This window comes from Anolis sagrei, chromosome Y (assembly GCF_037176765.1).
Source record: "Anolis sagrei isolate rAnoSag1 chromosome Y, rAnoSag1.mat, whole genome shotgun sequence".
NCBI lineage: Eukaryota > Metazoa > Chordata > Lepidosauria > Squamata > Dactyloidae > Anolis > Anolis sagrei.
In genome coordinates, this window is record NC_090035.1 from 6471525 (window position 1) to 6483947 (window position 12423).

Genomic DNA, 12423 nt, shown 5'->3' on the forward strand with positions numbered 1-12423 from the left:
ACAAGAAGTGCAATGACTGGTAATCTGACCATAGGAATGGAACAACGGAAATGATATCGGATTGTGGGTTTGACGATGAGACAACTCGGAATGGCTTATGTAGTAATGTTGATGTTTGATGAGATGTTTTTTGATAATGATGAATTGTGGATTATTTTACACTATGTTTTGTATTTTGCACCTGTTTTTCTATGTTGTACACCGCAATGAGTCGCCCTTGGGCTGAGAATTGCGGTATATAAGTGAAGTAAGTAAGTAAATAAATAAATAAATATTAGGCCAGATGGAGCCGCGGTGGTGCAATGGGTTAAACTTTGGCATAGACACGGAGAACTGGGAAGCCCTGGCCCTTGAGCGCTCCAGCTGGAGGTCAGCTGTGACCAGCAGTGCTGCAGAATTTGAAGAGGCACGAAAGGAGGGCGAAAGAGAGAAACGTGCCAAGAGGAAGGCACGTCAAGCCAACCCTGACCGAGATCGCCTTCCACCTGGAAGCCAATGTCCTCACTGCAGGAGAACATGCAGATCAAGAACAGGGCTCCACAGTCACCTACGGACCCACTGCCAGGACACCGAACTTGGAGGACCATCATCCTCAGACTACGAGGGATCGCCTAAGTAAGTAAAGTATACCATCCTGGCCCTCCACCACCCACTAGCCTTCCATAAAGTTACAGGAGCATAAACACATCCCCATCCAACAGAAAGTTGCAACTGCATCATTTCCAGCAGTGGATGAAAGCAGTGGCTTGGGATAGCAGCATACCCGAATCTAGAATGAAACTCTCTCCAAAGTGCTGGCAAAATAAAACCAAGCAAGATACAGAGTGTTTTAATGAAGCCAACGGGTGCATGAAATAATCCGCTGTTCCAATTACCAACCTCCCCTTTTGCTTGGATCACATTTCGCGCTCTCTGCAGATTCCACCCAAATGAAGAAAAGGCATCCTAGCACACAAATGCCCCCTGCGTTTATTACCGTGGCATGAATAGGATTAAAATAATCTGTGTGGGAATTAAATGACTCTGTTGTTAGGCCTAAAAAAGAGGAAGCTCAAGGGGCTCCCCTCTCTGCTCCACACCCCATAATTGTTTGCAGATCCACTGGAGCCAGTCTGCACAAAAGCAGCACAAAGCCTCCTTGGAGGGACCATTTCAACACGCACCCAATGAGCCAACACATGGCAAGCCAATGGACCTGGCCCAGAAAAGGGTGACTGCATTGATACAAGGCGCAAATGCCAGAGGAGAGTCTTTAGACATCCCAGATGATGGAAACTGTCCTTTTCCTTTCCTCCTTTTTACACACCAGGCATGCAATTGTTCACTGGTTTTCTTCTCAAAGTAATTTTTAGCAATTCAGTTTTCAAGAACTGCAGTATTCAAAGGCTATTTGCAATTCGGTTTTTGTACAGAAACGGCTGTTTTCTGAACAGAATAACCATGCGCACATTTTGTACGAAGTCCCCAGCTATGTTTTCTATTCAGAAAATGGAATCACAGAATAATAGACTCAAAGAGCAACAATTCAAAGCTTGGAGTCCTTATTGCGCCATTCAAAACTCAAAAATAGCTGTAATATTAATGCCAAAACGTCATCAGTAATATTTCCTTTCCACACACTATCTCTGAAGCAAAACCCAACTGCTCATTGGAAAGAATGATATTAAAGGCAAAGATGAAATACATTGGCCACATAATGAGTAGACAGGATACCTTGGAGAACATAATGATGCTGGGGGAAAATGGAAGGAAAAGGGAAGAGGGGCCGACCAAGGGCAAGATGGTATCTTTGAAGTGACTGTGTGCTGGTACGGCTGTACCAAGAGCTCCTATTTTATTTGCTTTGTTTTAAATGTTTGCTTGCAGTCCTAGGTTTCAGGGATTCTGCAGTACGGTGGCTTCCTTTGGTTGCAGTCGTAGGGCAAGTCACCTGTCCATCATCGTTAAGTTTCGGTTCCGCCCCTTGTTCAGGGCAATTGGGAAGGGAAGGGAGACAGTTTTTAGTTAGTCTCAGTAAGGAAAGCTAATGTACAGGACGTGTGCAAGCTTCCCCTGTACAAAAGCTTCAACCCTTAAGACTTTCCGGGGGAGAACAGTTTTAAGAGCCTCCAAAGATTCTAAAGATTTCCAGGGAAACAGCCCTAAAGCTTTGAAGAATTTCGGAGAGTAACAGTTTGGAAGACCAAAGATCTCCAGCAGGAGAATATCCAAGCCTTTACTGGTAGGTCCACTCGGTGCTCGAGAAGCAGTTCGACCCGGTAGTGGAGCCCACATCAGTAAGGATTAGATTACAGTCAGCCTGGGAGAAGTTAAAAAGGGGATTTTCCTTTAAAGTAAAGAATCCGTTATTAAAGACAATTGCCTGTCCTTCGTGGACAAGATTAGGAAGCCACCAGTTACATAAAAACCTTTACTGAAGCTTTACTGAAGACAAGAGAAGTTTCTGTTTGATTGTCCATTAATAAAGGACTTTGTTATACTTCACAAGCCATCTAAAAATTATTTGTGGTGGAAAACCTCTGAGAACTTCTCTTCGGGGCTTCCCGCTGGGCTAAAGTCGCACGTCCTGCTTAAAGACAATTATTTACAGGCCTAGCGTGCGACCGAGCAGACTGGGTTGACCTTGAAAGAGCTGGGGGTGGCCACAGCTAACAGGGAGCTCTAGTGTGGACTTGTCCAGGAGGTAACAGAGTCAGAAATAAACAACAGAATAATAGAGTTGGAAGAGACCACCTGGGCCATCAAGCCCAACCCCCTGCCATGCAGGAAAAGCACAATCAAAGTACGCCTGACAGATGGCCATCCAACCTCTGTTTAAAAGCTTCTAAGGAAGGAGCTTCCACCAGACTCCGAGGCAGAGCGTTCCACTCCTGAATAGCTCCTACAGTCAGGAAGTTCCTCCTCATGTTCAGGTGGAATCTCCTTTCCTGTCATTTGAACTCATTGATCCATTGAGTCCTAGTTTCCAGGGCAGCAGAAAACAAGTCTGCTCCCTCGTCCTTGTGATGCCCATTCACATATTTATACATGGTTCTCATGTCTCCTCTCAACCTTCTCTTTGAAACAGACTCAACTCTTTAAGACTCTCCTCATAGGGATTATTCATGGTCTTCAGACCTTTGATTCTTTTAGTTGCCCTCCTCTGGACACCTTCTAGCTTGTCAATCTCTTTTTTATTTATTTATTTGACTTGTATACTAGGGTTGGGTAACCACGGAAAAATTTGTTTCTAAACTCGATTCGTTTTTAGGGGGTTTTTGCGTTTTGTTTTTTAAAAGAATTCCGAAATTTTCCTTTAAAAAAGTTTGAAATATACGAAATTTCGTAAAATTACGAAACAATTACAAATTGATTCGTTAATAACGGACGCGATTGCGCAATATGCTAAAAAAAACCACCCTCCAAATGGGACAGGGGGAACTTCTGAAGCTTCCCTCTCCCTCTGTTGTTGACTGTTGATGTGATAATTTATTTTTTATCACTGATAAAACAAACAACAACCCTAAAACTTGCACCAGACATATGGAAATAATTACGAAACAAGTACGAAACAATTACAAAACGATTTCGAAACAATTACGAAACAATTACGAAATAATTTGAAAAAAATCGTTTCGATTTTTAATTACTCCTGCATGGCTCAATATCGGATCGTAAGCTAATTTAAATACGAATTAATAACGAATTACGAAATTAACGAACGAAACCGCCCAACCCTATTGTATACTGCTACTCCCAATTTGGCTCGGAGCGGTTTGCAGCAGTAGATTAAAACAATACAATTAACTTTAAAGTACCATAAAAACAAGAACAGACATAGTCCTGAGTTATTCACCCATCAAAAGCTTGTCGGAAGAGAAAGGTTTTACAGGCTTTCCGAAAAGCAAGTAGGTCTCGGATAGATCGGGTTTCAACTGGCAAGGCATTCCATAAATAAGGGGCCACAATCGAGAAGTCTCTCTGCCTAGTAGAGGACAGATGATAAGTCCGGATGTTGGGGACTTCAAGCAAATTTTGGTCTTCAGACCGAAGTAATCATTGGGGTTGGTAGGGGGATAAGCGGGCCCTCAGGTATGCCTGCCCCAGACCATATAAGGCCTTAAAGGTGAGTACCAGCACCTTGAAAGTGATCCGGTACTCAATCGGAAGCCAGTGCAGCTGTTGGAGAATTGGGGTGATACGACACTTCGCCGGCACCCCAGCAAGAAGACGAGCCGCTGCATTTTGCACCAGCTTCAGTTTCCGGATCACTGACAAAGGAAGGCCAATGTAGATGGCGTTACAGTAGTCAAGCCTCGAGATGACCGTCGCCTGGATCACCATAGCCAGGTCGTTCCTAGATAGGTAGGGAGCCAGTCGCCTAGCCTGACGCAGATGGGAAAACGCAGATCTGCTCACAGCAGAGACCTGGGTCTCCATTGTGAGCAGCGGGTCCAATAAGACACCAAGACTTTTTACAGAAGGTGACGGACGTAGTGTCTCGCCATCCAGGGTAGGCAGCTGGATCTCCCTCCCACCCGGACGGCCCAGCCAAAGGATCTCCGTCTTCGCTGGGTTCACCCTCAACCTGCTGGCACGCCGTGGTGCCCAGAATCGGACACAGAATTGAACCGTGGTGCCCAGAATCGGACACAGAATTCCAGGTGAGGTCTAACCAAAGCAGAAGCACCATGACTTCCCTCAATCTAGACACTAGACTCCTTTTGATGCAGCCCAAAATCCCATTGGCTTTCCTAGCTGCTGCATCACACTCTTGGCTGATGTTCAACCTGTAAAAGTTGAAAAGTAAAAGGAGATTTTCCTGTCTTTGCCAGATCTTTCTATTACTTCAATGTTTTGAGAATAAATGATACCCGCCCCGCTTCTCCTTTGCCGGATCTTTCAATCTGTACTCTGTCAATTCTCTTACTATAACATTTTCTGGGTCAGCTCATATTTTTCTTCAGCAACGGGTTACCTGAAGGCCTGGTTTCTATGATGTAGCCGGTGGTGGGCTTCTCTCCAGAGATCCCTTCTGTCCAGTACAAAGTCAGTCCAGAGGCTGTTTTCGAAACCAGAACATGCTGAGGGGAACCGGGCGATCCTGCGGGAAGGAGGGCCAAAAAGAGCGAAGGAGAGGTCAGCATGAAAGCAGCCATTACTCATACCACGCTCTCTAATTACTTTGGAGAAAAGAGAGCAGAAATCAGCAAGCCCCTGGCAAAGTGCGGTGTCCTTTGAAAAAGATGCACCCCCACACCCCCAGTTTCACAGATTAAGCTGAGCGCCTGAACCACGGAAGGTGGAACATGCCAGAGGTACCTTACTGCTTCAAAGGATCCTTTAGGAAAACTACTTGGTAATATACACCCAACATGCTGATTCCTCCCACTATGCCACTAAGAAGACAGGAAAAATGTCTTCTTTGAAGCAAGCTTGGCTTCACAGGAGGAAGCCAACTATATGCATTTTGCAAGGATTGTTATCAGGACCCCTGCCCATCCGTGTCCTGCTGGACCCTGCTGCTTATTTGGCTCCAAAGCTCCTGCTGCTGTTAGCATCTCAATCAGATGTTGCTTTGACTCTTATCCCATCAATTCAGCTATCATCTCCCACAAGAACTAAACTTGATTTTATATCAAACATACAGTTGTGGACATGTCCCCAATTACATGGTGGGATAGCAGCCATGTTGGAAGAGATCTCAACCAAAGCTGTCATGCAGGGAGGAGAAGATCACACAGGCTTTGGGGGAGACTCGTTTTCAATGTGTCAATGGTGTGTGTGAGAACAGGATTAACCTCCTGCTGTTCCCGAACTGCAGATCCAATACGGGTGACTTCTCTCCCAATTGCCATTTGAAAAGAATCTTATAAACACAAGATTGAGGGCAGCATATTTAATGCCACCTCTACTTTGACTATGACTGGCATCCACTAATAATAATAATAATAATAATAATAATAATAAACCTTTATTTATACCCCGCTACCATCTCCCAGAGGACTCGGTGCGGCTTACAAGAGGCCGAGCCCAAATACATCAATAAAAACAACACAGCAATACAGACAATAAATAAACTCATAAACAAAGCAATAAACAATAAGAGTAACACTATGACGCATTAAAAACCTATGGCAGGGCCAAATGTAATAATTAAAATTTTAAAATACTGAGCATGACAAGGTGACATATAACAAGGATGGGTATTTGGAGAGAAATGGAGCGAGCAGACAACCCTAGATCATTAGTAAAGTGTGATTAGGGACATGTTGCTTAGGGTTCCTTATTCTGGGAAGGCACACTGGAACAACCATGTTTTCAGGCTCCTCTTAAAGACTGCCAGAGTTGGGGCATGTCTAATGTCCTTGGGGAGCGAGTTCCAGAGTCAAGGGGCCACCACTGAAAAGACCCTGACTCTCGTACCCACCAACTGTGCTTGCGAAGGAGGTGGGATGGAGAGCAGGGCCTCTCCAGATGATCTCAATCTCTAAGATGGTTCATAGGGGGTGATACGTTTGGACAGATAAGCTGCGCTGGAACTGTTTATAGCTTAGTGGGGGGAAAATCACCTTTTTTCCCCACCAAGCTACATCCTCCTTGTGGCCAATCCTTATTTCCTAGGCAGATTGTTCCAGCTGAGTTCAACAGCTGGAACAATCTGCAGGCTGGAAGGCACTCAGATTGAAACTGCAGCTTTTGTCAAGATTCATATTTTTTGCATTTGTGGAAAATATATCCTAGACTTATTTCTTCAAGTTTTGTTTAAACCAGCCAATCATAGAATCATAGAATCAAAGAGTTGGAAGAGACCTCATGGGCCATCCAGTCCAACCCCCTGACAAGAAGCAGGAATATTGCATTCAAATCACCCCTGACAGATGGCCATCCAGCCTCTGTTTAAAAGCTTCCAAAGAAGGAGCCTCCACCACACTCCAGGGCAGAGAGTTCCACTGCTGAACGGCTCTCACAGTCAGGAAGTTCTTCCTCATGTTCAGATGGAATCTCCTCTCTTGTAGTTTGAAGCCATTGTTCAATGAATGGAAGGCCAATAACCAAACACATTATCAACCTGGATCTCAACTGAGGCCCCTTCCACACTGCCCTATATCCCAGGATCTGATCCCAAATTATCTGGCAGTGGGGACTCATATAATTCATTTCAAAGAAGACAACCCAGGATCAGATTCTGGGATATAAGTTCAGTCTAGAAGGGGCCTGAGTTGTTTGGCTGTATTATAGACTTCACTGGCAAGGATGGATATGGATAGAAATTTCTTGCAGATCTAGAATGGAGTACTAGTGAAACAGAGCTTCTCAAGAACCTGTTTCATTTAGAAAAAAGACAGAGGACTCTATCTAGATAATTCATCTCCAAATTGGATAGGAACTGGGTGTACCTATCCAAGTTAGGAACTCATCTACCAAGGAGTAAGACAAGTTGCAATGGGATTAGGAACTGTAGTGTCAGTAGGAATATTTCTCTCCCAAACTAGAATAATTTTTATTTTTATTTATTTTACAGCATTTATATTCCACCCTTCTCACCCCGCAGGGGACTCAGGGCGGATTACAGTGTACACATATATGGCAAACATTCAATGCCAATTTTAACATACAACATATACAGACATACACAGAGGCTATTTAACTTTTCTGGCCACCAGGGGAGCTGTCGCTTTCATTGTCCATCTGCGACAAGGATGAAGCACTTCCGCATTCCCCACATGCTTTTTTGCTGGAGTCTTTTTATGGCCTCATAAATCAGTTAATTTAGCCTCCTCACAGTTTAAGGTGGTACCTAATTTTCCTACTTGACAGATGCAACTGTCTTTCGGGTTGCAAAGGTCGACAACAGGCTACACAATTGGTTGGAAACCCATTCCAACACGGGCTGGCTTCGAACTCATGACCTTTTGTCAGAGTGATCTTAATGCAGCTGACACTCAGCCAGCTGTGCCACAATCCCAATGGCAGGCCTCTTCAACCTGCAACCCTCCAGGTGTCTTGGACTTCAGCTCCCAGAATTCCTGACTATTGAACAAGCTGGCTCGGGCTTCTGGGAGTTGAAGGCACAAACACCTGGAGGGCTGCAGGTGAAAGAGACATGGAGTATTTAAATTGGCCCAGTTTATACAAAGACAGGACTCCAAGTTTGTTTTGAGGAGACTAGGAGGAGATCTAAAAGGCACCATAAATTAATACCATCAAAAAGAAGCAACTAAACTATCCATAAGTGCATTCCTTTAAGTTTACATTTGCATTACTCCTTTTGCATTGGGCCATCATAGAATCATAGAATCAAAGAGTTGGAAGAGACCTCATGGGCCATCCAGTCCAACCCCATTCTGACAAGAAGCAGGAATATTGCATTCAAAGCACCCCTGACAGATGGCCATCCAGCCTCTGTTTAAAAGCCTCCAAAGAAGGAGCCTCCACCACACACCGGGGCAGAGAGTTCCACTGCTGAACGGCTCTCACAGTCAGGAAGTTCTTCCTCATGTTCAGATGGAATCTCCTTTCTTGTAGTTTGAAGCCATTGTTTTGCGTCCTAGTCTCCAAGGAAGCAGAAAACAAGCTTGCTCCCTCCTCCTCCCTGTGGCTTCCTCTCACATATTTATACATGGCTATCATATCTCCTCTCATCCTTCTCTTCTTCAGGCTAAACATGCCCTTAAGCCGCTCCTCATAGGGCTTGTTCTCCAGACCCTTGATCATTTTAGTCACCCTCCTCTGGACACATTCCAGCTTGTCAATATCTCTCTTGAATTGTGGTGCCCAGAATTGGACACAATATTCCAGGTGTGGTCTAACCAAAGCAGAATAGAGCATGGGGAGCATGATTTCCCTGGATCTAGACATTATGCTCCTATTGATGCAGGCCAAAATCCCATTGGCTTTTTTTGTCGCCACATCACATTGTATCTACTGTGTCTCTCTTGGATAGCTGAGCATATAACTGTGACCCTGGGTTTATAGACTGTCTCCGATGCAGAAGCACCTGGCATTCGACACTGATGCCACTAAATCATGAGTTCAGACTTAATTCTCTCTTGGCTTGAGAATGCATTTGGAATATTTCAGTTTGCTGTTGGGTGCTGAGTTAATGCCATCGACTCCGCCGTTTTGGATGCCGTTTTGGCAAGTCCTGCGCATCCCCACTTACCCTCTGTTGGCCCCGCTGTGATGTTGGCTTGCAGTTCAGGCCCATAGGTGATGGTCTTGGCCTGGACCCGGAACAAGTAGGTCATTCCCTTGGTGAGGTCCCGGACCTTTAGCCAGCGCTGCCAGTTCCCCTTGATGTCCACAGTCACTACTTTGCTCACCCCTGGAACGGGCCGACAGGATGAAAAATAAGGTGTTCAGTGAAACAGGAGAAGGCAGTGGAGCCGATCTGGTTTAGATTACCAGTGCAATCACCTAACCATTTGCTAAGGAAGTATGTCTTACAATTAGTGGGAGTTTAAGTAGCGATAATGGCCAATTTTCAGCCCAGATAAGTGCAATTAGATGTTAAGCTTGATACTGACAAGGAGGGAAACTCTTAAGGTGCAATTGAGAAATTGCCAGGAGGCTGAAGGCAACCTCGCTAATTGTGTTGGAAAAGAGGTGCCCAAATTGTCACTTTCTACCTATGCCCAACCTGTCTCCATGTGGTGCCTCCGTGCCAATCATTCTGTCAAATCACCCAAGAAGCCTCTGCCAACCAATGTCTCTTCTATTTACGGCAGAACAAAATGAAGGTACGCATCCTTTCACATTTTAGATTAATTTTGGCTTCATTCACTTTGTGTGAACGAGAGCACCATTTGGAGAAGGTAGATGGGTCCCAGGCAGGTAAAGGAGAACTATGGAGACACAAGGAAGCGCAAAGAAAACAAGCCATTTGTAACATGCCTTTTAGGTGAATTTTTGGGTTTTTTTAACAAGACCATTAAAATTAGTTTTAGGCACTATAAACCTGAGGGCAGAGACCAGCTTGCATATTATTGATCTTAGCATATGCCACTCTGGGAGTCTTTTCAGCTGTCGAGTGGAACAAAACAATTGAATAATTCAAGGAAAGATATAAAAATATTCCACCTTTAAACACAAAGGTTTTATTTTCACTGTTAAGGCTATTTTTATATACTAGTTATTATGATGACCAGTAAATAGATGCACAAACCATACCATGATGTTCTTGTGGGTTTTTTCGGGCTATAGGGCCATGTGTTAGAGGCATTTCTCCTGACGTTTCGCCTGCATCTATGGCAAGCATCCTCAGAGGTCCTCACTACCTCTGAGGATGCTTACCATAGATGCAGGCGAAACGTCAGGAGAAATGCCTCTAGAACATGGCCCTATAGCCCAAAAAAACCCACAATAACCTAGTGATTCCAGCCATGAAAGCCTTCGACAATACATACCATGATGAATCTATATAAATACAAATGTAATGTTCGTTTGTGATACCATCGCAACTCAAAAACCACTGGGGGAATTGACACCAAATTTGGACACAAGACACCTAACAACCCAATGTATGTCCTCCACTAAAAAAAATAAAATATGATTTTGTCATTTGGAAGTTGTAGTTGCTGGGATTTATAGTTCACCTATAATCAAAGAGCATTCTGAACTCCACTAATGATGGAATTGGGCCAAACTTAGCACACAGGGCTCCCATGACCAACAGAAAATACTGTGTTTTCAGATGGTCTTTGGTGACCCCTCTGGCACCTCCTGGCGACTTCTTGTTCTTCACTCAAAAAGAACTGATTTTGTCATTTGGGAGTTGTAGTTGCTGGGATTTATAGTTCACCTACAATCAAAGAGCATTCTGAACTCCACCAAGGATGGAATTGGGCCAAACCTAGCACACAGGGCTCCCATGACCAAGAACAAACTGGAATGGTTTGCTGGGCATTGACCTTGAGTTTGGGAGTTGTAGTTCACCTACATCCAGAGAGCACTGTGGACTCAAACAATGACGGATCTGGACCAAACTTGGCACAAATATTCCATATGCCCAAATATGAACACAGATGGAGTTTAAGGGAAATAGACCTTGACATTTGGGAGTTGTAGTTGCTGGGATTTATAGTTCACCTACAATTAAAGAGCATTCTGAACTCCAGCAATGATGGAATTGAACCAAACATGGCATACAGGACTTCCATGACCAACAGAACACACTGGAAGGGTTTGGTGGGCATTGACCTTGAGTTTGGGAGTTGTAGTTCACCTACATCCAGAGAGCACGGTGGACTCAAACAATGATGGATCTGGACCAAACTTGACACAAATATTCCATATGCCCAAATATGAACACAGATGGAGTTTGGAGGAATTAGACCTTGACATTTGGGATTTGTAGTTACTGGGATTTATAGTTCACTACAATTAAAGAGCATTCTGAAACCCACAAATGACAGAAATAGGGCAAACTTCCCACACAAAACCCCCATGACCAATAGAAAATACTTAAGGTCATCCAGTCCAACTCTCTTCACCAGGACACGAAAATGTAATCAGAGCCCTCCTGACAAAGAGCCATCCAGTCATCAATATAGATAGATAGATATGATTCTCACACACACACACACAGATATAGCATCATAGATTTGAAAGAGACCCTTAAAGAAGGACTATGATGTGTTGCATATTCCAGAGTAGGCAAACCAGACACTCTCCACATCAACACTGACAAAGAAACAACAAGAAATACTGTTTACCCACAAGCATAAAGGAATTACATATATTAGAAACCAACACTTTCTCATTACTTTATTTTCCAGATCACCAGACTGGGCCACAGCAACGCCTGGCAGGGGACAGCTAGTATTAAATAAAGAAACTGCATATTTCCTCATTCTGGAGTATTTCCTGGGAATTCCTGGCATTATCAATTACTTTCAGTCTTACTTCTCAAGGTTAGTTTAAATATATCATCCCCCCCCCCCCAAACTAAATGTATCCCTCCTTGACTATCAGTTTGAATTACTGTACACGCTTGCCCCATCAATGTTTAACACCTACACAAATGATCAGTCACTGCCAGAAGGGACAGGGAGTTTCATCTATGCTGACGATCGTGCCATCACCACTCAAGCAGGGAGCTTTGAAATGGTTGAATAGAAGCTCTCTGAAGCTTTAGGTGCATTTACTGCCTATTACAGGGAAAACCAGTTGATTTCTAATCCATCTAAAACACAGACATGTGCTTTTCACCTTAAGAACAGACAAGCATCTTGAGCTCTGAGGGTTGTCTGGGAAGGAATCCCACAAGAGCATTGCAGCACACTCAAATACAAGGGAGTTACTTTGGACCGTGCCCTGACTTACAAGAAGCACAAAGTGGGTGCTAGAAATAACATCACATGAAAGTGGACTGGAACAACCTGGGGATCACAACCAGATACAGTGAAGATATGCGCCCTTGTACTACTCTGCTGCTGAATA

At 44.0% G+C, this 12423-nt stretch overlaps 1 protein-coding gene across 5 annotated transcripts in view; it reads right to left on the reverse strand.

Moving 5' to 3' along the window:
- Positions 1 to 12423, reverse strand: part of LOC132772495 (protein sidekick-1-like) — a 1018253-nt gene that overhangs the window by 73015 nt on the left and 932815 nt on the right. For all 5 annotated transcript variants that reach the window (XM_067461407.1, XM_067461410.1, XM_067461408.1 and 2 more), the window contains 2 exons: positions 9146 to 9307; positions 4958 to 5083 (listed from right to left, as the gene is read on the reverse strand). In XM_067461407.1, coding sequence (XP_067317508.1) covers positions 4958 to 5083; positions 9146 to 9307 — 288 coding nt within the window. The remainder of the gene's footprint in view (positions 1 to 4957; positions 5084 to 9145; positions 9308 to 12423) is intronic.